This window comes from Anser cygnoides, chromosome 10, assembly GCF_040182565.1.
Source record: "Anser cygnoides isolate HZ-2024a breed goose chromosome 10, Taihu_goose_T2T_genome, whole genome shotgun sequence".
Classification (NCBI taxonomy): domain Eukaryota; kingdom Metazoa; phylum Chordata; class Aves; order Anseriformes; family Anatidae; genus Anser; species Anser cygnoides.
Window position 1 is genome coordinate 18,560,029 of NC_089882.1, and position 23,082 is coordinate 18,583,110.

Here is a 23,082-nt window from a genome sequence, read left to right on the forward strand (position 1 = left end):
GCATAGCAACAGCAGCTATTTACAGGGAGTGTGCTGGGATAAATGGCAACGTCTGGAACAGGTCCAGGCAAAGGACTTCTCGGGCAAGGCTTTAATTCGCCACGGTGCTGCAATCGGAGAGATAAGATGAGCCGATAAGATTTCTGTTGGGGGGCTGAGGGGGCTGCTTATCTTTTTCCTGCAGCAAAACAAAGTCGGGGAATTTGGCATTTTCAGTGCACGCTTAGTAACGAGCTCTGAATTTGGAGGAGTGGAAAATGTGACTCAGTCTAATTATAAACTAGCTTTTCAGCCGGGCCGGGAAGTTCCTTGTTTTGTCCTGCTCTTACGGGTTGTTGCCCTGAGCATCCGGGGAGACTGAAATGAGGTGGTGGAGTCCTGTGAACAGGCTGACCTGAGATTGCTGGATCGGGCTCGCCTTTCCTCGCCGCTGTCCTGAATGCCAGATTTCCAGTAATCTGCTGATCGCAGGAAGAAATTGCAGGGCTGGGGAGCTGCGCGGCCGCAGCGCTAAACCCCCAGTGCTTGGCATCCCCGCCGTGTGGTATTTTCGCTTCCCTTTGGCCTTTCACTTACAAAAAGCCATGCTGAAAGAAGAGACCGACTCAACTTTTCTTTCTGGGCCGTTTGAGGCTTTTCCTGCCCCGCTCGCCCCCTGCCCAGGCGAGGAAGCGGGGTGTGGGCAGCTGCGCCTGCTTGCTCTGACAATGAAGCTAAACAAACCCTTCCAAGCCGGCCGCGCGAGCCGATGAAAGGGGCATTTCTTGGGACACTCAATGTTTTGTCGTGACCTCCCGGTGAAACAGCTGTTGTGTTCCCTCGCCCAGGCAGAGTGGGACTCTGAATAGTGCCCTTTTAGCGAGCGCGGAGGCGCAGCTGGAAGAGAAGCCGTCACGGTAGGAGTATGCGAGAATGGCACGAGCTGGGCGTAGCTGCCCCAGCGCGAGGCCATTTTGCTGGTAGCTTCTTCAGCTGGTGGAGCAGAGCAGGCCAGCACGGCCGAACACACATCCACAAAGGCAGGGAGGGAGCAGCTTCCCGTGCAGGGTCTTTGCCTGCCCAGTGCTGGGAAACACGGGTGAGCGGCAGCACAGCGTTGCGGTCAGGTTTTCATAACCACACAAAAGTTAGCGCAGCTTTGCCATCTGGTTCTCTAGGGACCGAAGCTCGAGCTCCAAGTCTGAAGGCCAGGACCCGTGGTACAGCCCCCACCACCTCGCTGTCCCTTAGCTTTCCCAGCTAAAAGGTTTGTTGTTTTTTTTTTTGAAGGCAGCAGCTCCAATTCCCAGCGATGTCCAGAAGGAGCTGAAGGCTTCAAGAGGTGCCCATCTTCCTGGCACCGCTGCTTTTTGCCAGGCGAGCCCCATGCGATGCCGCAGCTTGCAGTTCTGCTGCATTTCAGGCAAGCTGTGGGGTTGAGGCTGCCTGTTGCTCCTGCTGACAAAGCTGCCCCTAGCAGTGGGCTGAGATGAAGCCTGGCCTTAGGCAAACAGCTTAAATTTTACTCTTTCTTTGCAGCTATATTTGCATTTGAATTGTCTCCTCCTTTCCGTTTTCTTTCCCCTGCCCGCTGGTTAATTGCTTGCAGAAGCCTGAGCGCTGCAGCCCTTCAGCAATGTTGGGTCAGCCGCCCTGAGCACAGTTCAGCTCCCGCGCCGAGAGGGCTCTGCTCTGTTTTTTCTCGTTATTGGCCATGTGTGTCCAGGTAATGCCAAAGGAGCAACCCAGAAGAAGGGGAGCCTGTTGTATGGTAAATTACCATCAGTGGTGATACTCCAAATGAAATTACCGGCAGACGGGTCTGCCTGTCAGCAGCAGCCGGGCTCAGGGAGAAGCAGTGGAAGATCTGGTGGAGCTGCAGGAGCATCCACACCCACTCCTGCCCGAAAGCAGTCAGGATTTTTTCAAGACTGACTTGAGAGCGCTCAGGAAGCACAAATGCGGAGTCCTCGGCTGCCCCTGCTGGCAGGGGTCTCGCAGTATGGGCTGGGAAGGTCAGCAGGGTTGTACTGGTGTGCTAGCGTGAGCCCTGTGCCTGCTCCTGGCGAAGGACTTGCTGTGCTGCCTCCTTTTTGCAGGATGCAATGGGAGGAGGAGGAGGACTGAGTACTTGGAGGATTAGAGGGAACTTTTGTAGGCAAGAATGCTTTTTTTTTTTTTTTTTGCGCCTGAATTCCCTTGGAGGCAACAGCTTTGCGCACTTCATTTTCTTGTCTTTGTCTTGCAAGCTACAGGGCTTTGAGATCTAAGTTTAAAAACCAAATCAAATTGAGCTATCTTCCTGTACGAGCTGCCTGACTGCTCCCGGCCAGCCTAAAAATAACAGGCCGTGTGTATCTGAAGGGACTTTGTGAGCTGGGTCTTCAAAGCCAGCCAGACCACTGCATGTACTTAAAATTGCGAACATGGCTAATTTTTTAATGGTCTTCTATACACTGCTAGGCTTGTGTAATCTTTAGCCGATAAGCATTCATTTACAATTATCTCAAATAATAGGAAAACAAAGACAGTCTTTTTTCTTGAGCAACAGAAGAGTTATTTTGAAACCAGGCCCCTTGTGAGAAACGGCAGGGCTTAAGGCTGATATTTACTGTGTGCATGAAACACTGGAAAACTTCTTACGTGAAAACTAGAGATCCCAAATCATTAACTATGTGCAGCCTTAACAAATACCGTTTGAAGCAATATGTGGAGGAAATGTTGCTAGAACAGAGTCCAGGGCCCCACTCTAGTTTCACAGTGCCGCAAGCACAGCACAATACCTTAACGGCAGCTGGGTTCAGGCACAGCCATGGTGTTGGAGAGCTGTCACTTGTGGCCTTCCTAAAGATTTCCCTGGGGAGGCACAGGCATCTTCACGGGTTTCGTGTGCGTAACCCATGTAAACTTGATTTTTTTCTAACTTTGCAGAGCCTTGAGAAACAGTCTGCACGTCCTCTCAGGTTGAAAAGCTAGCTCAGCTGTTTTTAAATCAGGTTTAAGTGGTTTTATAAATGTTTTGCAGCCATCACGTCCCTGCTAGAACAAGCTGTCCTGGCAGGTGATTGCCTGGCCTGGTTTTGCTTCCTAGAAGAGCCTGGTGTTCGGTGTTAACCTGCCTGCAGTTTCATTTTCTAGCGTGGGCCCTGAAGAATGTGAGCAGTGTCCCAAGTCAGGCCAGACGCCCATCGAGACTTCTGGGGCGACCAGGGGGCACTCCTCGTGCACCAGTCTTTATTAGGGTGGGTGGCCATGCCCCTCTGTGAGCCAAGAAGGGCCCTTGCCGTGCCCATGCGCTGCTCCTCTGGGCTAGGCAGGGTTTGGCCTCATCTTCTGGAGGGGCTGAAATATGGTTTTCAAAGCAGAATGGGTCAGACTGACCCATGCCTCGCTCGGCAGACCCGGGGAAAAGGGGAGCAGCAGCAGCCCCGGGTCGCAGGAAGGCTCGGCAGCTGGGCCGCGGCCCTGTAATGAGGGGCTCTCACAGGGCACGCGGCCTGGGAAGGCTTGTTCCAAACGTAGCCCAAAATTACACGTTCTGCATGCGTTTAAACCGCTCGCTATTAAAGGCGTTATTATTCCCGGTTGTGTAAGCCTCGACAGCGCCGCGGCTTTGTCCGGGCTGCGTGCGTTCGCTCATCGCGCGCCCGGCCCTGCCCGGCCTCCTGCCTGCGGTACGGCCGGTGGCGGTCTGTGGCCCGAGGGGGCGGCGGCACCGTCCGGCTCCTGCTACTTGAAACGCGGAGTTGTGCTCGGGGCTGCCCTGACATCTCGGTTCCTGGGGGGTGCTAGGAAATGCTGCCAGCTGTGAGGAGGGGCACGAGCACAAGGCCGCCGCCTCGGCTGGCAGGGCAGCACCAGCCCGTGGCCGCGTCCTCTTCTGGAGCGTGAAGTGCCCAAGAAAGGACGCCTTGTTCCTGCCAGAGGGAGGCCCAGCCCAGCGTGCCCAGCTCAGGTGGAGGGCTGGCTTTCCTCCGGGCTGCCCCGGGGTAAAAGCAGCTTCTGTTCTTGCTGCGGTGGGGAGGAGGCTGCCGGCAGCGCTGCCAAAAACCGCTGCTTTCTGCCAGGCAAGCGGGCAAACGGCAAAGCCGAGTGGAAGGATGTTCACGTCTCAGAGCCTGGGATGGGTGGGCTGGCTTTCTGCGTCTGGTGCAAGCGGGAATCCTGATTCTCTGCTCTCTGACACCGCTTGTTAGGAGTTAACTAAAAGATGTGCTAACAGCTTTAAACTCTGCTCTATAAAGTGTACTGAGCGTGTGTCTCGTGATTTGCTCTCCAGCTTGTCTGGGCTGGCAGAAAGCGAGGCTGATTCTTTGCAGATGAGAGGAAGAGGGGTGGTGCCCTTGCAGCCGTGGCTGAAACCCTCTGCTGCTCTTGCACAAAAGCTTTCTCATGCTGCCGTCCCCAGTGGACTTTCAGGCCCTCTGTTATCTTTGCAGTTAGCCTCCTCTTCTTCGTCTCCTCGCCCTTTTGAAGTAGAGGCTTTGTTCTTTGTAGGTGAAAAGCGCAAAAAGAGCCAGCTAAGAGAGCTGGACGTGGTGCGGCTCTGCGAGCCTTTCCCTGGAGCTCTTGCATACAGGGGTGTGAAGAGGTGCCCCGGCGTCGCAGCCTGCAGAGGGGGACACCGCTCTGTGTCCGTGTGTCCCCAGGCGTCCCGGAGCAGGGACCTGCAGCTCAGCACAGAGGTGCGCAGGTGGCTGTTCCCTGGCGCACTCTCGGCCGTGCTGGTGGCACAGGGGGAGGCACAGGCCTGGTGGCACTTGTGGCAGAACCGGGGCCTTCTCCACGTAGACAAAGCAGGTCAGGAGTCTGGAGAGAGACCTTTGCGGGACTTTATGAGCTCCTGTGGTGCTTTAAGTCTTTTGGGACCGGCACACCCCACAGAGCCAGCCCTTGTCACCACGCTGAGGAGATGCCTCGGGCTGCCCTGTTCCAGACAGGTGGTTCCTTCACCAGTTACTAGCCTTCAGATATTTTTTTTTCTTGATCCTTTTGATTAAATGTTATTGCCGGTAGAACCTGCCCTAATGCCATAATTCTAAAAACACCTTCTTCTGTCTCTTCTTTGGTAGATCTCTGAAGCTGGGAAGGAGTCCTTGCCTTCCTGGTTACACTGGAATGCAGAGAGCAGCTCCCTGGAAGGGCTGCCCCTTGACACGGATAAGGGCGTCCACTACATCTCGGTGAGCACGCTGCAGCCCTTCCCGAACGGGAGCTACGTGCCGCAGACCACAAATGTGTTCTCCGTTGAGGTCCACCAAGAAGACCACAACGAGCCTCAGTCGGTGCGAGTGGCGGTCCAAGACACGGGCGAGGCAGCACCGTTTGTGTGTGGCGCAGAAGAGCCAGTCACTGTCCTGACTGTCATTTTGGATGCCGACTTAACAAAAATGACACCAAAGCAGAGGATCGAACTTTTAAACAGAATGAGAAGCTTCTCAGAGGTGGAGCTTCACAACATGAAGTTGGTTCCTGTTGTAAATAACAAACTCTTTGATATGTCAGCCTTCATGGCTGGACCGGGAAATGCAAAGAAGGTGGTGGAAAACGGGGCCTTACTCTCATGGAAACTGGGATGTTCTCTGAGCCAAAACAGCGTACCCAACATCAGCAAGGTCGAGGCTCCGGCTAAGGAAGGAACTATGTCTGCCCGCCTTGGCTACCCCGTTGTTGGCTGGCACATCGCCAACAAGAAACCTCACCTCCCAAAGAGGATGCGTCGGCAGATCAATGCCACCCCGACGCCTTTGACTGCTGTTGGGCCGCCCACCACTGCCGCGCAAGAGCCCCCGACGAGGATCGTCCCCACCCCAACGTCACCTGCCATAGCGCCCCCCACGGAGACGACAGCACCCCCCGTCAGGGAGCCCATCCCACTGCCGAGGAAGCCTACGGTCACCATCAGAACAAGGGGTCCCATCGTCCAGACACCCACTCTTGGACCAATCCAGCCGACCAGGGTGACAGAAGGCACCGGTACGGCCTCCGTGCCGATTCGCCCCACGATGCCTGGGTATGTAGAGCCCACCGCGGTGATCACGCCGCCCACGACCACCACCAAGAAGCCGAGAGTCTCCACTCTGAAGCCCGCCACGCCATCCACGACGGATTCCTCCACAGTGACGACACGGAGGCCTACTCGAAGGCCCAAAACGCCCCGTCCTACAAAGCCTCCCAGCACCACCAGGTCCCCGATCTCCAAGCTGACCACCGCCTCCCCACCGACCCGCGTACGCACCACAGCTAGTGGAATCCCCCGGCCCTGGGAGCCGAACGAGCCACCCAAGCTGACAAACCACATTGACAGGGTTGACGCGTGGGAGGGCACTTACTTTGAGGTTAAAATACCCTCAGATACCTTTTACGATAAGGAAGATACCACCACTGACAAACTGCAGCTGACCTTGAAGCTGAAGGAGCAGCAAATGTTAGAGGAGAATTCGTGGGTCCAGTTCAACAGCACAAGCCAGCTCATGTACGGCATGCCAGACCACAACCACATAGGGAAACACGAGTATTTCATGTATGCCACAGACAAAGGCGGGCTTTTTGCCGTGGATGCTTTTGAAATCCACGTCCATAAACGCCCACATGGGGACAAGTCTCCAGTGAAGTTCAAGGCCAGGTTGGAAGGAGACCACAACGCGGTGGTGAATGACATCAATAAGAAGATCATGCTGGTGAAGAAGCTGGCTCTGGCGTTCGGCGACAGGAACAGCAGCACCATCACGGTGCAGGACATTGCCAAAGGCTCCATTGTGGTGGAATGGACAAACAACACGCTGCCTGTTGAGCCCTGCCCCCGGGAGCAGATCCGGACTTTGAGCAAAAAGATTGCAGATGACTCAGGGGGGCCAAGCCTGGCTTTCTCCAACATCTTACAGCCCGAGTTCAAGCCTCTGAACGTGTCGGTGGTCGGCTCCGGCAGCTGCAGGCACATCCAGTTTATCCCCGTGACGAAGGACGGACGGGTGATCTCGGAGGCAACGCCAACGGTGGCGGCCGGCAAAGACCCTGAGAAGAGCAGCGAGGATGACGTGTACCTGCACACCGTCATCCCCGCCGTGGTGGTGGCCGCCATCCTCCTCGTGGCCGGCATCATCGCCATGATCTGCTACCGCAAGAAGAGGAAAGGGAAGCTCACCATCGAAGACCAGGCCACCTTCATAAAGAAGGGCGTGCCTATCATCTTCGCCGATGAGCTGGACGACTCCAAGCCTCCGCCGTCATCCAGCATGCCCCTCATCCTCCAGGAGGAGAAAGCCCCGCTGCCCCCCCCGGAGTACCCAAACCAGAGCATGCCGGAGACCACGCCGCTCAACCAGGACACCATCGGGGAGTACACGCCGCTGCGGGACGAGGACCCCAACGCGCCGCCCTACCAGCCGCCCCCCCCCTTCACCGCGCCCATGGAGGGGAAAGGCTCCCGCCCGAAGAACATGACCCCCTACCGCTCCCCGCCGCCCTACGTCCCCCCTTAACGAACTGGATGCGATCGGGGGAGAAGGGGCCTCCAGTTCCACACCGGTGCTGTCTGTGGGCCGGCAGCCCCCTCGCCAGCCGGGAAGCCCAAATCCCAGCCCGCTCCCGAGCAGGCCCCCTCCGGCTGCGCCTGCCACACCAGAGTGCTCGTGGAACCTGGGGGACACTTGTTTTATTTTTGCCTAACAAGCTTTGGTTTTATTTTATTCATAGAGAAATTCTCGGCTCAAAAACCGTCTTTCTGGCACCGGGCTTCCGGATGCGGCCGGGGCCGGCGCAGAGGGCAGGGAGGGGGGGACGAGCAGGCAGCACTGGGGTGGCACTCTGGGTCTCCGCTGTTTGCCTTTAACACTAACTGTACTGTTTTTTCTATTCACGTGTGTCTAGCTACAGGACGTAACATGAAAGGTAGCCTAAAAATAATTAAATTCAAGGGACTTTCTGAAGTTGATGTTTTAAGTTTTTACAGTTAATCTACTGTTTACCTAAACTCGTATATACATAGTTTTGGGGGCTGGGGGGAAGCGCTATGCTACAAATAAACTCCGGGGGTGTTTCAGGCCTAGGGAGAGGGTGGACCTAGAGGCCAGCCAGCCCTGCCGCTAGGGGGAGATCGGTTTCTTGGTTTTTTTTGTTTGTTTGTTTTTGTTTTTTGTTTTGTTTTTATTTTACTTTATTTTTTAATCAAAGAAATCCTATTTTTCTCACGCATCAAAAAATAGCCACCAGTTGAGTCAGACCAGCCGGGGTGCTGTTCACTAGGCACGGGGCCGTTGCCTACCGGGGACTCTGACGGGAGCCCGTGTAAGGGTGGGTGCTGGGGCTGGTGGGGCTTTTGTAAGAAAAATTGCCCTCCACGGGGCGTTTTGGTGACAGCGGGGGGTTTCCGTAGCACACTGCCATCTCTCCACCTTGATTCCTCTCCTTCAGAGTGATACTGGGATGGCTGCCCGGGCTGCTATGCCGCACGGCTGTGGGCAAAGCCCCGCAGCTCTTGGAAAAGTTTAACGAGGAGATTAAAAAAAAAAAAAAAAGGATAGCGAATAGTCAAACAATCAGTGAACTCTCAAATCTAATTTTTTTACTAAATTTTTGATACAGCCTCGAATCGTTTTATTAAAAAATATATATAAATATAATTAAAAATCGGTAACGCTGACAGCACTTTGTACGGGCTCAGCTTCTTCGTTGCCAGCTCGCGGGGCTGCCCGCTGCTCGCATCGCGTTCATTGCCGCGGCCTCCGTCCTGGGGGCCTCCGTCCTGGGGGCCTGCGGCCTCCCCGCCGCCTGCCCCCTGCCCTCGGGCAGGTCCTGCTGGGGCCTTCGGGCCCTCCCTCTGAGCGCGGCTGCGGGTTTTTTATCATTTTCCCGACCGCTGGAGAGCCGCGGGGACACCCGAGGAGGGGCGGTGAGTTGTGCGGCTCCCCCGGGGGGCGCAGCGGGGGGACCCCGAGACGCGGCGGGGGGAAGGAGGCGGCCGGGGCCCGATCCTGACGCGCCCCCGGTCCCGGCGCTCTTCCCCCCAGCGCAGCCCGGGCGCGCCGCCGGCACCGGGGGGGGGGGTGCGAAGGGCTCCGCGGGCGCGCGCCCGGCGCGGTGTCTCCCCCTGGCGGCGGCGCGCCCGGTGACGTCCCGCGGCCCGCCCCGCTCGGCGCCGCCATGTCGGGAGCGGCGGGGCCGGGCCGCGCCCCGCTGCCCTGCGCCGCCCGCGCCGCCGCCGCGCTGCAGCTGCCCGGGGGGGCCGAGGCGGCTCGGCCCGGCGTGGCCGTCATCGACCTGCGCTTCCCCCGGGGCGGCGCCGCCGATGTGAGTGCGGGGCGGGGCGGGGCGGGTGGCGGTGCCCGGTGCCCGGTGCCCGGTGCCCGGCGCCCGGTGCCGTGACGCGCGGCGCTCCCCGCAGGTGCACGAGATCGTCTTCAAGAACTTCTACACCGCCTTCCTCAGCGTGCGGGTGCAGCGGGCCGGCCCCCCGGGGCCCCGCAGGTGGGTCACCTGCCTCCGCGACCACCGCCTGATGCCCAGCCCGCACACCGAGGAGGGCTCCCAGGACTACTTCTCGCTCCGCCGCCACCAGGTCCCGCTCCCCGGACCCCCCCCCCCGTCCCCGTCCCCGTCCCCCCCCGGCATCTGACGGCCCCCTGTCCCCGCAGATGCTGTGCGACATGGAGCAGGTGACGGCGCTGCGCTTCATCCTGCGGCAGCCCTCCCCGGCCTGGCTGCACTTCAGCATCGAGGAGCTGCAGGTGTTCCCCCCTGCCCAGAAGGTGACCCTCGGGCACACTGGGGGTCCCCCGGGCCGCCTGGGGACCACGCACCGGGGTGGGCGGCGTGCGGGCAGTGGGACGGCATCCCCGGAATGACGGTGGGGCCATGCCCCTTGTGCCTGTAAAGAGTGGGGAGGGGGCAAAGCGTGGCGTGAGGGGTGGGGGCGGGCAGGGAACACCCGCGGTGTGACCCTTTGGATCTGTCGCAGAGCCCCCAGAAGGATTTCCCCTCCTGGCTCTCCCAGCTGACCCCTCCGGAGCAGCCGGCCAGCCCGCACGGGGTGAGTGGTGTCAGCGCGGCAGCAAACGCCCACCGGGGAGCAGGCACCTGGGGTGGGCAGGGGGCTGCCAGAGGGCAAAGCCCCCCCGAGGCTGCTCTGCTCCAAGGCAAGCGGTGGCGCGGCAGGAGGCAAACAGATGCCTTGGGGCTTTGCCACCCATGGCACCAGCAAAGCCCTTCGTCTTCGAGGCGCTCAACACCTGAGCAGGGGCTGGGAGCTGACGCGGGGCTGCCAGCTGTGGCCAACCAAGCGCTGGCGGCCTCCCTACCCGGAGCAGCCTGCTTGAGCTTTGAATTTGGCTGAAATTTTGGTGCTGTCTGACTCGAACTGGTCCATAACTCCCAAGCCCGGAGGACCAGGCTGCCTGTGCGGGGCTCAGCGGCCAGGGGCTGTATGCGCCTCCGGGCAGGCTGCAGAGCGGGGCCTGGAGCCGCCAGGGTGGCAGAGCACCGAGACAGGCGGTGCTTCAGCACACAGTAGCACGGGGATGCTCAGAGCTCAGGACGGGGTGGACAACGCTCCCGTCCCAGGAGCAGATCCCAAATCCTGGCACCAACTCCACCGAGAGGCTGCCAGCTCTGTCCCAGCCCATCTCCAGCTCCAGGGCCCAGCCAGGAGCCGTTTGGGTGCTCCGAAGTGCCCAGCGAGCCTGGTGCTGGGAGCAGCTTGCAGAGTTCAGAAGGAAAAGAAAAAAAAAATCTACCAGGACACGTGATCGGAGAAGACATTAAATCCACCCAGGGAGGAGAGCATCCCGCTGGGACTGGCGGGCACACAGCATCGCTCGGTGGGGCGCTGGGGGACAGGAGGAGCCCCGTGGGTCCCCAGCGGTGGCAGGGGGAGCGTGGCACTGCCCAGCCATGACGGCATCGGGAGGCAACGCCCCCGGGGGGTGGCCCTGAGCGAGCAAAGTCCCAGGAGAGCAGGGGCACATGGCCGGCGGTGACCTGCTGTGACGGGTGCTCGACTTGCCCCCAGGGAGGGGCTGGGTCCCTCGGTTTGTCACCGCTGCGTGACCCCGCGTGGCGCTGGGGCAGGCAGCGTCACCACCGCTGGGCCGCAGGAGCTGCTCCAAACCCCGTGGCCGAGCTTGTGAGTCCCAAAGGCTGAAACTCTGGACTGTGCGATTATGTCTTTAATTATTAGCTAATGAGCCGGTTTACGTCCGTGCTCTGGATGCCCGCCAGAGGGGACAGGTCATGCTCGCGCCGTGCCAGGCTCGGGGTCACCTTGTTCCCAGCTGCTGCTTTCCTACGCTGGGGCCCCCCTCTCCCTGCCTTGGGAAACCGCCGCTGGGCGATGGTGCTCCACAGCATCGCTCCTGCTTCTTCGCAGGAGCTCCCCGACCCGGAGAAGGTGTCGACGGAGGTGCAGCAAATGTGGGTGCTGACGGAGGTGATCCGGGCTCGCCAGGCGGCCGCCCGCATCGGGCGCTTCGACGTGAGTGCCCCCAGCGCCCCGCTCGCAGCAGGGGGGCGGGTGCCGGTGCCGCGGGCACCCACGGCAGCTCTCCCCGCAGGTGGACGGCTGCTACGATGTCAACCTGCTCTCCTACACCTGAGCCTCGACGGGACCCGGCGTGGACGCTGCTGTGCCCGAGAGCCTCCCGCGGGGGCCTTCACCCCCCGCCGGCGGGGCCCTGCCCCGAGCCCCTCCGCCTTCCTCGCCCTTCGCTCCGCGGCCGGGGGGGGGGGGGGGGGGAGCCCCGGATAAACGCTGCTGTGGCGCTGCCGCTGTGCCTCGTCTCTGGGTCTGGGGGCGGTGCTGGGGGCGGGCCGCATGTCCCAGGAGCCCCGGCGGGGCGGGCCGAGCCGTGCGGGGCCGGGCCGTGCGGGGCCGTGCGGGGCCGAGCGGAGGCCGGAGGATGCTGCGGGCCGGCTGCCGCGCCGCGCTGTGCCGCTGCCGCCCGGGCTCGGCGGCGCTGAGCGGGGCCGGGGCCGGGCCGGGCCGGGCCGAGCCGGGGGGGCTGAAGCGGACGCCGCTGGACGCCCTGCACCGGTCCCGCGGCGGCAGGATGGTGCCGTTCGCCGGCTGGAGCCTGCCGGTGCAGTACGGCCGCGGGCACCTCGAGTCCCACCTGCACACCCGCCGCCACTGCTCCCTCTTCGACGTGTCCCACATGCTGCAGGTAGCGGGCGGGGGGGGCCGCGGGGAGGGGGTCCCGCTGCCGGCCCCCCGCCCCCCGCCTCACCCCCGGCCCCCTCCAGACGCGGGTGTACGGCCGGGACCGCGTCAAGTTCCTGGAGAGCCTGGTGGGGGGGGACATCGCCGAGCTGAAGCCGGGCCAGGTACGGGGCGAGGAGCGCCGCGTGCCCGGGGGGGGCGCGGGGCCGAGGGGCACCTGGCAGCCGGCCCGGCAGGGGCAGACGCAGAGGCCCCCCCCCCCTGGCGCAGGGCCAGGCGCCCTGCCCGCGCTCCCTAGGGTGCCGTCCCGCAGGGCACGCTGACGCTGCTCACCAACGAGCGGGGCGGCATTGTGGACGACCTCATTGTCACCAACACGGCAGAGGAGCACCTCTACGTGGTGTCCAACGCGGGCTGTGCCGACAAGGACTTGGCCATCATGAAGGTACGGCCGCTGCCTGCCGGCGGGGACGCACCACAAGCAGGAGCTCCCCGCTCCCCGCGGGTCAGGCGGCCACGCGTGGGGCTGGCTGCAGGCCGGCCCCGTGCCACCAGCCCGCTGTCACCGTTGCAGGGCAGAGCAGCAGAGCTGCGGGCTGCTGGCAGTGACGTGCACCTGGAGGTCTCAGACAACGCGCTGCTGGCTCTGCAAGGTAGCAGGGTCCCCACGAGGGCTGGCACCAGGCATCACCGCAGGGGGGTCTCACCCTGGGACCCGCCATCCTGTGGGGCTCTTAGATGGCCCTGCCTTCTCCGCCCAGCCAGGGCTCCCCTCCCCGCGTCCCACCTCGCCCAGGTGCTGTCCCCTCTTCAAAGCCCCCTGTCCCCCCAGGTCCCTCCATGGCACAGGTGCTGCAGGCAGGGCTGTCAGACGACCTGGCCAAGCTGTCCTTCATGACCAGCACCACCATGACTGTCTTCGGCGTGCCGGGCTGCCGGGTCACACGCTGCGGCTACACTGGCGAGGACGGCGTGGAGGTAGCGGGGGCACCCCAAGGAGGCTGGTCCTGGTGGGACGCCGTGCCCCGCTGACCCTGACCCTGTCGTCCCCGTCCCCATCCCATGCAGATCTCGGTGCCCGCGGGGCAGGCGGTGGAGCTGGCCGAGCGGCTGCTGGGCATCCCTGAGGTGTGGCCAGCGGGGCTGGCGGCCAGGGACAGCCTGCGCCTGGAGGCTGGGCTCTGCCTCTACGGGAACGACATCGATGAGACCACCACGCCAGCCGAGGCCGGGCTGATGTGGACCTTGGGTAGGTCCAGGCCGCGTCCACCACCGCCTCCTCCAACGCAACCACTGCACAGGCATCGCTGGGCATTGCAAAGTGTGGGGAAGCCACCATGCCAGCCCTCGCCCCTCTCCATCCCATAGGCAAGCGTCGGCGTGCAGCCATGGACTTCCCCGGCGCAGCCATCATCATGGCGCAAGCCAAAGAGAAGCCGAAGCGGAAGCGCGTGGGGCTGACCTCGGTGGGGCCCCCCGTCCGGCCACACGCAGTCATCCTGGACCCTGAGGGCAGGCCTGTGGGTACGTGGGGGCGGCACTGGGGGGGGTCAGTGGGGGGGTGTCTGGGACCGCCAGCCCCTGCTCACCTTCCCGTGTCCCCAGGCGCGGTGACCAGCGGGTGCCCCTCGCCCTCCCTGGGCAAGAACATCGCCATGGGGTACGTGGAGGCCGCGCACAGCCGCCCGGGCACCACGCTCGCCGTCGAGGTGAGGAAGAAGCAGCACCCGGCGCTGGTCACCAAGATGCCCTTTGTGCCCACCCACTACTACGTGGCCAAGTGAGGCCAGGCGGCCCGGCCCCATTAAACCCCACTGCTGCCTCACAACGCTGGCCTCGTGTCTGGTGGTGAATCCCAAAGCAGGGGCAGCGGGATGGGGGGCACAGCGCTTTAATGGTGCGGGCGGTCTCGGGCGCGGCGGGCGCTCCTCACTCGCGGTGCGTCTTCCCCGGCTCAGCTGGCGGGCCCTCCCTGCGGAGAGGGGCAGCGTGAGCGGGGGGCACCTACTGGGATACAGGGGTCTGGAGGGGGGCACATATGGGGTCATGCTGGGCTGGGGGGGGTACACTGGGCTGGTGGACACTCGGGGGGTGCTGAGGGGGGCATGGCCTGGGGGGGACACACAGGGGGTTCACTGGTCTGGGGACATGTGGGGGGGGCATGCACTGTACACATAGCCCAGGGGGACACACGGGGGGTTCACTGGGGACATGAGGACATGGGGGCATAGCACAGGGGGACACACGGGGGGTTCACTGGTCTGGGAGCACATGCACTGGGGTGCCCGGAGGCCACACTGGGGGACATGGGGGGGGGGCATGCACTGGGGTGTACTGGGATGGGGGCATAGCACAGGGGAACACACGGGGGGTTCGCTGGTCTGGGGACATGAGGACATGGGGGCCATGCACTGGGGTATACTAGCACAGTACAGGGGGACACACGGGGGGTTCACTGGTCTGGGAGCACGGGGGCGGCGGGGGCCATGCACTGGGGTGCCCGGAGGCCACACCGGTTTGGGACGCGGGGGGGGCACGCAGTGGAGCGCACCGGGCCGGGGACGCAGGCTGGCGTGCAGCGGGCGGGGGGCTCGCACTCACCGGGGCGGGCAGTGCCGCTCAGCGGCGCCGTTGCGGCCGGCCGGGCCGGCGGGGGACAGGGAGTGGGCGCGGGGCCGGCCGCTGCCGGTGGCGGTGGCGGGTGGCGGTGGCGGGGCCGGGGCCGGGGGGGGGCCGGCGGGCGGCCGGGCGGTAGCAGAGAGCGGCCACGGCGCCGCCGTAGGCCCGCCAGGCCAGGCGGACGCCCAGCAGGCTGAGCCCCAGCCAGAGCAGCAGCAGCTGGCACAGCGCGGCCCGCACGTCCTGCGCCGCCCACTCGGCCGCCAGCTCCCGGCCCAGCGCGCCCAGCGCCCGCCACGGCGCCTCCCAGCCGCCCGCCGCCATCGTCCCGGCCGCCGCCTCCTCCTCCTCCTCCTCCTCCTCCTCCTCCTCCTCCGCCTCCCCCCGCCTCCCCCCGCCGCTGCGCTGCCGGGGCGGGGCGGGCCCGGGAGCGGGAGCATGGCGGGGGCGCGCTACTCGCGGCAGCAGTGCGTGCCGGGGGGGGCGCGGGGGGAGCCGGGCGGCCGGGAGCCGGGCTGCGGCCCCCCCCCGGGCCGAGCGGCGCCCCCCCGGGCTGAGCGGTGCCCCCCTTCCCCAGGTACGTGCTGGGCGGCGGCAGCGGGCGGCGGCTGCGGGCGGCGGCCGCGCTGGTGGCGGGGCTGCGCGGGGCCGGCGCGCAGGTGGCGGCGGCGCTGGTGCTGGCGGGGGCCGGGAGGGTCGTGCTGAGGGACCCCCGGCGGGCCGCCGGCGCCGACTGCGCCCAGCAGGTACGGGGGGAGCCGCGGCGGGCACGGGGAAGGGGGGCGGGTGTGGGCAGGGGCACCCGGAGCGGGTACGGGCACGGGTCGGCGTGCTGGGATACGGGGGGGATGTGGGGGGGGTCCCGGTAACGAGCACGGGGGGGGGGGGGGGCTGCTGCGGGCGGGTGCAAGCTGGGGGTGCTGGCGGCGGGTGGGGGTACGGGCAGGGGGCCCGGTAGCGGCTGTAGGTGTGGGTAGGGTCTGATGGGTACGGGTACAGCTGGGGGTCTGGGTGTGGGTACCGCTGGGGGTCCCGATACGGGGTACGGGCACAGGTTGGTGTCCTGGTAATGGGTACGGGTGTGGGTGGGGGTCCCAGTGAGGTGTACGGGTACGGGCGGGTATCCCAGCGATGCCTGCAGGTATCAGCAGGGGTCCCTACAACGAGTCTGGGTGTGAGCGAGTGTCCTGGTAACGGGTGCAGGCACGGGTGGGCGTCTCGGTGACAGGTACAGGGGTGGGCCCTAGTGATGGGTACAGGCATGGGCAGGGGTCCCAGTAACGAGCACAGGCTGGGGCCCCATGCACGGGTTTGGGCAGGGTCCCTAAGGGGCATAGGGATGGGTGAGCGGGTGGGTAATTGGTACAGGTATGGGTGCAGGTCCTGGTAACGGGCCCTATTAATAGCGGTGGGTGCGGGTATGGGCAGTGGAGGAGATCCCAGTAATGGACGGGGGGGTTACGGTAATGGGTGTTGGTACCGCTGGGGGATCCCTCTCCCAGGTGCAGGTCGGGGGTCCCAGTAAGGGGTGCGGGGGGGGGAGGACTTGTTGTGGGCAGAGAGCCCCCACCAGCGTGGGCAGCACCCCAGACCTGTGGGGGTGCCCGCTGCTGCCCACCCCGCAGTTCCTCCTGCGGGAGAGCGATGTGGGCCAGAACCGTGCCCAGGCATCGCAGCGGCGGCTGGCCGAGCTGAACCCCGACGTGGAGGTGACGGTCAGCGCCGAGGAGCTGTCGGAGGATTTCCTCGACGCCTTCCAGGTGAGCCCGACGCCCCGGCCAGGGGACGCCCCAGGGTGCTGGCACCTGCTGACCGCCCTGGTGCAGGTGGTCGTGCTGACCGAGTCGCCGCTGGAGGAGCAGCTCCGCGTCGGGGACATCTGCCACGCCAAGGGCATCTGCTTCATCGTGGCTGACGCCAAGGGGCTGGCAGGGTAAGGGCGGGGGCAGTGGCTGGTAGGGAGACCTCGGCACCGTGTGGCAGCCACATGGCGGGGCAGGGTGCGATGGCTGGGGGCTCTGTCCCCAAGGACGTTGTGTCACAGCTAGGACCTTGTTGTGATACTCCACCACGCTTGCAGTGTGGGTTTTGTCCCGTGTCTAGCAGGGATTTCCCATGTCCTAAGCGTTGCTGCCCCAGGCACCTCCTGTCCCCTCTGAGTCCCTGTCCTGCTTGTGGGGCAGGACCCGACAGCACTCTTGGAGCTCCACGAGGCTCCCGCTTAATGCAGCCCCCCCCTGTCCCTGCCCAGGCAGCTCTTCTGCGACTTCGGGGAGCGTTTTGTTGTTGACGACCCTGCAGAAGGGGACCCGCTCTGTGCCACCGTGCAGCACATCTCCCAGGTAGGAGGCTCCGTGCCACCTCCCCGCTCCCCAGCATGGGGCCCCTCCAGCTCCACAGCTTTCCCTGAGACACTTCAGTGGCTTGATGTTACCTCGATCGGGTTCCCCGTGCTCACCTCTCCCCCTGCTCAGGGCAACCCGGGGATCGTGACGTGTGCGAGGGCAGAGGGGGGACACGGACACCATTTCAGTGACGGCGACCTGGTGACGTTTTCCGGCCTGGAGGGCATGACGGAGCTGAACGGCTGCGAGCCCTGCCCCGTGCGTGTGCTGGGTGAGTGCCTGCCAGCCTCGGGGGGCTGCAGCGGGTCCCCGGTGGTGACCGTGGTGCCCGTCCCCTCCTCTCCGTCCCAGATACCTTCAGACTGGAGATCGGTGACACGAGCGCCTTCTCACCCTACCACTGCGGGGGCCAGGTCTTGCAGGTGCGATTGCGCCAGGAGCACTCGTATGTACGTGTCCCCCCCTGCCCCACCGTGCTGCCTCCCAGGTGGCAGGGAACCTAGAGTTGGTTCCGTGCCCCCAAAAAGCTCCCGTCCCCACGATCCCTGCGCGGTGCCGGCAGGAGTCCCTGCGCCAGGCGCTGGCGATGCCCAAGATCCCAGTGGAAAGCTCCGCGGAGCTGCAGCGCAGCCGCAGCCTGCACGCCGCCTTCCGGGCTCTGCACGCCTTCCGTGAGGAGCGGGGCCGCCTGCCCCGGCCCCGGGCACCGGTGAGTCCCCATCCTGACCCTTCCCAGCCCCTCTGGCCCTCCTGCCCCTCGCCGGGGCTGCCCTCGTCCCTCCTCCCCCAGGCGGACGCTGAGCGGGTGCTGGAGCTGGCGCGGAGCCTGGGCGCGCAGCTGGGTCCCCTGGACGAGGATGTCGTGCGAGCGTTCGCCAGCGTGAGCGCGGGGGACCTGTGCCCCGTGGCGTCCTTCATCGGTGCCCTGGCTGCCCAGGAGGCGCTGAAGGTGAGCAGCTGGGGACAGGGACCCACCACGGGGTCCCGCACGCGGCAGGCCAGCCGGCACGGCTCGGCACGGCTCGGCACGGCTGTCCCGTGGTGCTCGGTGGCCACGAGAGGGCACCTGCTGCCCGCCTGGGGACACCGTGCTGCAGAGCCAAGCGGAGTGCTCGGTGTGGGGCACGGGGAACCCCACTGGGCACGGAGCTGACAGGGCCCCACTCACCCCAGGCCATCACAGGGAAGCTCCTGCCCCTGGACCAGTGGTTCTACTTTGACGCCTTGGAGTGCCTGGACATGGAGGGGGCTGCAGGACTGACGCAGGAGGACTGCGAGCCCGTGAGTCCCTGCAGCTGCCGGGTGCTGGGAGTGCTGCGGCCGGCCCCGCTCACGCGGCTCCCCCGTCCCAACAGAGGGGATCCCGCTACGACGGCCAGATCGCCGTGTTTGGGGCCAACTTCCAGGAGGAGCTGGGCCGCCAGAAGTACTTCGTGGTGAGCAGGGTGTGGGGCAGGAGAGACGGCGAGGCACCTGAGCGGTGCGCGGAGCTGCAGCAGCGCTGCCCCAGCAGGTGGGGGCCGGTGCCATCGGCTGCGAGCTGCTCAAGAACTTTGCCATGATGGGGCTGGCGGCGGGGCCGGGCGGGGATATCACCGTCACCGACATGGACACAGTCGCAGACTCCAACCTGCATCGGCAGTTCCTCTTCCGTGCAGCGGATGTGTCGGTGAGCTCCCACTCGTCCCACGGGTGCCCCAGGGCTGGGTGTTCCCCGGGGACCTGGGAGCTGTCCCCCCGCTCTGCGCCCTTGTAGAAGCCGAAAGCGGAGGTGGCCGCTGCAGCTGTGAAGCGCATGAACCCCGACGTGAAGGTGACGGCTCACCAGAACCAGGTGGGGCCTGGCACCGAGCAGCTCTACGGGGACGACTTCTTCCAGCGGCTGGACGGCGTCGTCAGCGCCGTGGACACGCTGGATGCCCGTGAGTGCCGGGGGGCAGGGGCAGAAGGAACCGAGCCCCCCACCTGTCCCTGCGCCACCGGGGCAGACACGCTGCCCTCGCTGCCTGCAGGCGCCTACTTGGAGAAGCGCTGCATCTGCTCCCGCACGCCGCTGCTGGACTCGGGCACAGAGGGGGCACGGGGGAACGTGGTGGCCATGGTCCCCCCTCTGACCGAGCCGCTGGGGTCGGCCACAAGCTCCACGGATGGGACCTTCCCCCTCTGCACCCTGCGGTACTACCCCCACACCATCGAGCACACGCTGCAGGTAAGGCTGCAGGTCTCTGCTCCTGGCCTTTTGTTTTCCCTTCCCGTTTCTCCGGCCCTGCAGGCAGGATGCAGCCCCAGCTGTTTCCTGCTGGGAGCCGCCGTGCAGCCCCAGCGCCTTCCTCAGGTCCCAGCACCAAGCCCAGCTTGGCCTGGGCCAGGGTTCCCAGGGGCCCCGGGCGCTGCAGCCCCGCACACCAGCCCACCCCCAGCTGTCCCCGCTGGGCGCTGTCCCATAGCGGCACTCCTTCAGAGGGGGCTGGCAGCGCATTGCGGTGCCGGGTCCCTGTGTGGGACCCGTTGCTCATCGCCTGTCCCCTCTGCGCAGTGGGCTCGCGATGAGTTCGAGGGGCTCTTCCAGCTGCCTGCGGAGAGCGTGAACCAGTTCCTGGAGTGAGTGCGGACTTGGGAGCTACCCGGGATGGGGACCGGGGACAGGCAGCTGCGTCCCGCACGCGGCAGCGCTGCAGGCAGGCCAGCAGTGCCTGGTTTTGCAGGGAGCTGCCGGAGGAGCCGGCACAGCAGGAGGGCCTGGAGGTGCCGGAGCGAGTGTGGAGGAGCCTGCAGGAGAGGCCGCGGGACTGGGGGGACTGCGTGCGCTGGGCCCGCCGGCACTGGCAGAGCCACTACCACGACGCCATCGCCCAGCTGCTGCACACCTTCCCCCCCGCGCACGTGAGCATAGCGTCTGGGGGGCTGCCCCCCCCCCCAGCACCCTCCCCAGGAGAAGCATCTCCAGGCCTGACTTTGCTTTCCCTGTGCCAGGAAACCAGCCCCGGTGTCCCATTCTGGTCGGGGGACAGGCGGTGTCCCCATCCGCTGACGTTCGACCCCAGCAATGTGAGTGCAGGGCAGAGCCGTGGGGATGCAGGGGACAAGGTGGGGTATGGGGAGAGACGAGGGCTAGGCGGTGGGTGCCGGAGCACAGCAAGGGGCAGAGCTGCCGGGGCCACCCCCCCCGCCTACTTGTGATTCTGCAGGACGCACACGTGGCATACGTCGAGGCTGCTGCCCAGCTCCGGGCCCAAACGTACAAGCTCCCATCACACAGCAACCGCGCAGCCACGCAGGACATCCTCCGCAGCATGGTCCTGCCGCCCTTCGTGCCCCAGGACGGGCTCCGCATCCCCACCGCGGAGGGCACGGAGGTGGTGGAAGAGGCTGGGGGTAAGGCTGCTGCATGCCTCTGTCCCCGGGAGCCGCGGCACGACATGGGGACACGGGCCAGGAACCGCAGGCCTGCTGGTGCTGGTTCTTGGCTCTTGACCCCATGTCCCCAGACCCTGGGCAGCCGATGGAGCTCACCCAGGACCTCGCCCAGGACCTGGCACGGTGGAGGCAGGAGCTAGGTGGAGGCACGGAGGCACAAGTGATGGAGCCCATCCACTTCGAGAAGGTGCCGTGGCCGCAGGGCTCAGGGCGGTGGCTGCCGTGTCCTGGGGGATGCTGACGTCCCCGCGCTCTTCCCTGCAGGACGATGACGCCCACATGGACTTCATCATGGCTGCGTCCAACCTGCGTGCAGAGAACTACGGCATCCCCCCCGCCGACTGGCTGACGGTGAGGGGGGTGCCCCCACGGGTCCCCGTCCCCCACAGGGCACCCGGTGACACCCCCGCCTCCTGTTCTCAGAGCAAGCGCATCGCCGGGCGCATCGTGCCCGCCATTGTCACCACCACGGCAGCCGTGGCCGGCCTGGTGTGCCTGGAGGTCTACAAGCTGGTGTGGAGATGCCAGGTCCTCAGCTGCTACCGCAAGAGCACCCTATTTCTGTCCGAATGCCTCCTGCTCCGTTTCAAGCCCCAGCAGCCCCCCACCTACTGGGTAGGACCCTCTCCCCCGGGGTGCCTAGCAGCCCCACGGCCAGCTCCGTGGCTGCGGCAGCCGCTTGCAGCTGGCTCACCAAAAGCAGCTGCGGCAGCCGGCGAGCAGCTGGCACCGGTCCCGGGGCTGCAGGGGGAGCGGGGCCGGGGTCCCCCCCAGCTGCCGGAGGGGGAAAGCGGGGCAGGGACGGGGGCAGGCCCAGATTGGGACCGTCTGGGCGATAGAGGCCCCTTTGTCTGGGGGTTTATGGCGTGCGAGGCAGCCCTTCCTGCGCGGCAGGAAGCGCCGATTGGAACCAGATTGGCCCGGGGGGCCCAGGGCCGGGGGCAGGAAGAGGGGGAGGGAGGCGCCTCCAACGCCTCCGCGCCGTCTCCAGCTTGGCTTTCGGGCTGCCCAGCCGGGCTGTGGCCTCACCGCGCCTGCGCCCCGCTATCCGCGGGTGCCCAGCCCTGTGCCTCAGCCTCGGGGTGTCCTGGCCGTGGTTGGCACCGTCCCTGGGCGGAGGATGCCGCTCTGTGCCCTCTGGTCCCGGCACCCCTACGTCGACCACCAGCACCTCCGTGTCCCAGAGCCAGGACACGCGGCGTGACGTCTGCTCAGCTGTGGCAGGAGCACACGTCCTACGGCTTGGTGGCTGGCAGTGCCAGCCAGTACCGAGAGCACATCAAGGGCTGGTGGCCTTGGCGTGGGTGGTGTTCGCAGTGCGGGGATGGGGTTTGCACAGTGCCAGGACGGGAGGTCAGCCTGGTCCGTGGCGCCGTAGTGCAGATGGGGTTAAGCCCTTTCCGCCTGGAGCAGGAGGTGAGAGCAGCAGCTCGGTGCCAGCAGCCTGGTGCCAGCAGCCTGTCGTGGGGACGGGGACAGGGCCAGGGCTGGTGCTGCCTGCAGTGGGGGCAGATGGCAGGGTGGCCGTGCCAAACAGCGTGGGGCCACATCCTGCGCTCAGCTCCCTCAGGCCAGAGCCAGGGTCACAAAGCCCTGGGAGCCACAGACACAAGAAGAGGCGATTGTGTGGGGCTGGGCAGCACTTCAATGGGGCTTTGTGCATCTCTCGGGGCCCAACCCTGGCTGCAGCAGTGCCGGGGTGGTGGCTCTGTCCCTGCCCTGCTGTACTCAGCCCCACACTCTCCTTGCAGTACCGGGGGAAGGAGTGGAGCTTCTGGGACCGGCTGGAGGTGCGGGCTGTCGGGGCAGACGGGCAGGAGATGACGGTGGAGGAGCTGCTGGACTGGCTACAGGTGAGCGCAGTGCCGGCCGCCCCGCTGTCCTGGGGCTGCGTGGGGCCAGACCCTGACACCCGGCTCTTGCAGAGGGAGCACGGGTGGACGGTGAGCAAGCTGCTGCGTGGCACCACAATGCTGTACGACTGGGAGGACGACGATGAGACGCAGGCGCGGCAGCGGGCGCAGAAGTAAGCAGCCCCCCCCCCTCCTCACCATGCCCCGGTCCTGCTGGGTGCCGGGGCCCCTGTCCCTCCTGAGCCGCTCCAGCTGCAGGGTAAACATCCTGCTGCCGGCAGCGCTTCCCACGCTGGACCCCCGCCTGGCCCCCAGCCACAGGGGCTGGGGAGGGGGCCTGGGACCAGCCAAATGTAGCTTCCCCAGCCTGGGGGGCCCAAGCAGGGTTCGGGGGATGAGCTGCGCCCAGCCCACTTTTCCTTCCCCTGCTGCAGGCTGTCGGATGGCATGGAGCGTGCCGGGGCACTGCGGCAGCTGGAGTTGCAGTACTTGTGCAAGGGGGACAAGGAGGAGGAGTGCCCCCCGCTCCTCTGCATCCTGCCCTGAACCCAGGGGAGGTCACGCACCAGGGGGGTGCCCGCACACCCCACTCAGCACCGCCGGCCCCATGCAATAAAAGCTGCAGGACAAGCTCTGCTGCGTGGTCTCTGTGTTGATGCCAGCACCCTGCGCTAGCAGGCAGCCCGATGCCCTCTCACCCCTCATCGGCGCTTCAACC

At 65.1% G+C, this 23,082-nt stretch overlaps 5 protein-coding genes across 10 annotated transcripts in view; 4 read left to right on the forward strand and 1 right to left on the reverse strand.

The window, feature by feature from the left end:
* DAG1 (dystroglycan 1) overlaps window positions 1-8,625 on the forward strand; it is a 43,662-nt gene extending 35,037 nt beyond the window's left edge. For all 5 annotated transcript variants that reach the window (XM_067003466.1, XM_013200851.3, XM_048054388.2 and 2 more), the window contains exon 3: window positions 5,052-8,625. In XM_067003466.1, coding sequence (XP_066859567.1) covers window positions 5,052-7,460 — 2,409 coding nt within the window. In that variant the 3' untranslated portion in view covers window positions 7,461-8,625. The remainder of the gene's footprint in view (window positions 1-5,051) is intronic.
* Window positions 8,626-9,093: 468 nt separating this feature from the next.
* On the forward strand, window positions 9,094-11,737 carry NICN1 (nicolin 1, tubulin polyglutamylase complex subunit). 2 transcript variants are annotated; one of them, XM_067003470.1, is made up of 6 exons: window positions 9,094-9,267; window positions 9,362-9,535; window positions 9,612-9,704; window positions 9,935-10,006; window positions 11,342-11,446; window positions 11,526-11,737. In XM_067003470.1, exons 1-6 carry the CDS (start codon window positions 9,121-9,123, stop codon window positions 11,565-11,567), a joined length of 633 nt encoding a protein of 210 aa, XP_066859571.1. In that variant the 5' UTR covers window positions 9,094-9,120; the 3' UTR covers window positions 11,568-11,737. The 2 variants fall into 2 exon arrangements, with proteins under 2 accessions (XP_066859571.1, XP_066859570.1); XM_067003469.1 differs by having other exon boundaries at window positions 9,100-9,267; window positions 9,612-9,725.
* On the forward strand, window positions 11,716-13,958 carry AMT (aminomethyltransferase). Its single transcript, XM_048054414.2, has 8 exons — window positions 11,716-12,134; window positions 12,214-12,294; window positions 12,444-12,575; window positions 12,705-12,783; window positions 12,963-13,108; window positions 13,199-13,379; window positions 13,499-13,654; window positions 13,736-13,958. The coding sequence occupies exons 1-8, from the start codon at window positions 11,871-11,873 to the stop codon at window positions 13,912-13,914; spliced, it is 1,218 nt and encodes a 405-aa protein (XP_047910371.2). The 5' UTR covers window positions 11,716-11,870; the 3' UTR covers window positions 13,915-13,958.
* A 47-nt stretch (window positions 13,959-14,005) lies between these two features.
* TCTA (T cell leukemia translocation altered) lies at window positions 14,006-15,073 on the reverse strand. The gene is given in 3 exon segments (XM_067003471.1): window positions 14,006-14,102; window positions 14,732-14,859; window positions 14,861-15,073. Coding segments are annotated over 3 exon segments (384 nt in total). The 3' UTR covers window positions 14,006-14,059.
* An 11-nt stretch (window positions 15,074-15,084) lies between these two features.
* UBA7 (ubiquitin like modifier activating enzyme 7) lies at window positions 15,085-22,996 on the forward strand. The gene is made up of 24 exons (XM_067003465.1): window positions 15,085-15,216; window positions 15,327-15,495; window positions 16,375-16,509; window positions 16,576-16,682; window positions 17,001-17,091; window positions 17,224-17,365; window positions 17,446-17,543; window positions 17,657-17,803; window positions 17,885-18,043; window positions 18,268-18,375; window positions 18,450-18,530; window positions 18,608-18,763; window positions 18,851-19,016; window positions 19,107-19,303; window positions 19,631-19,695; window positions 19,800-19,977; window positions 20,068-20,142; window positions 20,283-20,469; window positions 20,583-20,698; window positions 20,776-20,862; window positions 20,935-21,126; window positions 22,263-22,364; window positions 22,437-22,537; window positions 22,799-22,996. Exons 1-24 carry the CDS (start codon window positions 15,188-15,190, stop codon window positions 22,908-22,910), a joined length of 3,000 nt encoding a protein of 999 aa, XP_066859566.1. The 5' UTR covers window positions 15,085-15,187; the 3' UTR covers window positions 22,911-22,996.
* Window positions 22,997-23,082: the final 86 nt, after the last annotated feature.

Excerpts from the sequence above, each read along its gene's own strand:
- NICN1 (XM_067003469.1), top strand. The coding sequence starts at position 9,121 with ATGTCGGGAGCGGCGGGGCCGGGCCGCGCCCCGCTGCCCTGCGCCGCC. Across the intron at positions 9,268-9,361 it reads CCCGGGGCGGCGCCGCCGAT|GTGCACGAGATCGTCTTCAA; the intron begins GTGAGTGCGGGG and ends CGCTCCCCGCAG. Across the intron at positions 10,007-11,341 it reads AGCCGGCCAGCCCGCACGGG|GAGCTCCCCGACCCGGAGAA; the intron begins GTGAGTGGTGTC and ends GCTTCTTCGCAG.
- AMT (XM_048054414.2), top strand. The coding sequence starts at position 11,871 with ATGCTGCGGGCCGGCTGCCGCGCCGCGCTGTGCCGCTGCCGCCCGGGC. Across the intron at positions 12,295-12,443 it reads CCGAGCTGAAGCCGGGCCAG|GGCACGCTGACGCTGCTCAC; the intron begins GTACGGGGCGAG and ends GCCGTCCCGCAG. Across the intron at positions 13,655-13,735 it reads CCCTGAGGGCAGGCCTGTGG|GCGCGGTGACCAGCGGGTGC; the intron begins GTACGTGGGGGC and ends CCGTGTCCCCAG.
- UBA7 (XM_067003465.1), top strand. The coding sequence starts at position 15,188 with ATGGCGGGGGCGCGCTACTCGCGGCAGCA. Across the intron at positions 16,510-16,575 it reads ATTTCCTCGACGCCTTCCAG|GTGGTCGTGCTGACCGAGTC; the intron begins GTGAGCCCGACG and ends GCCCTGGTGCAG. Across the intron at positions 18,531-18,607 it reads GCCGCCAGAAGTACTTCGTG|GTGGGGGCCGGTGCCATCGG; the intron begins GTGAGCAGGGTG and ends CTGCCCCAGCAG.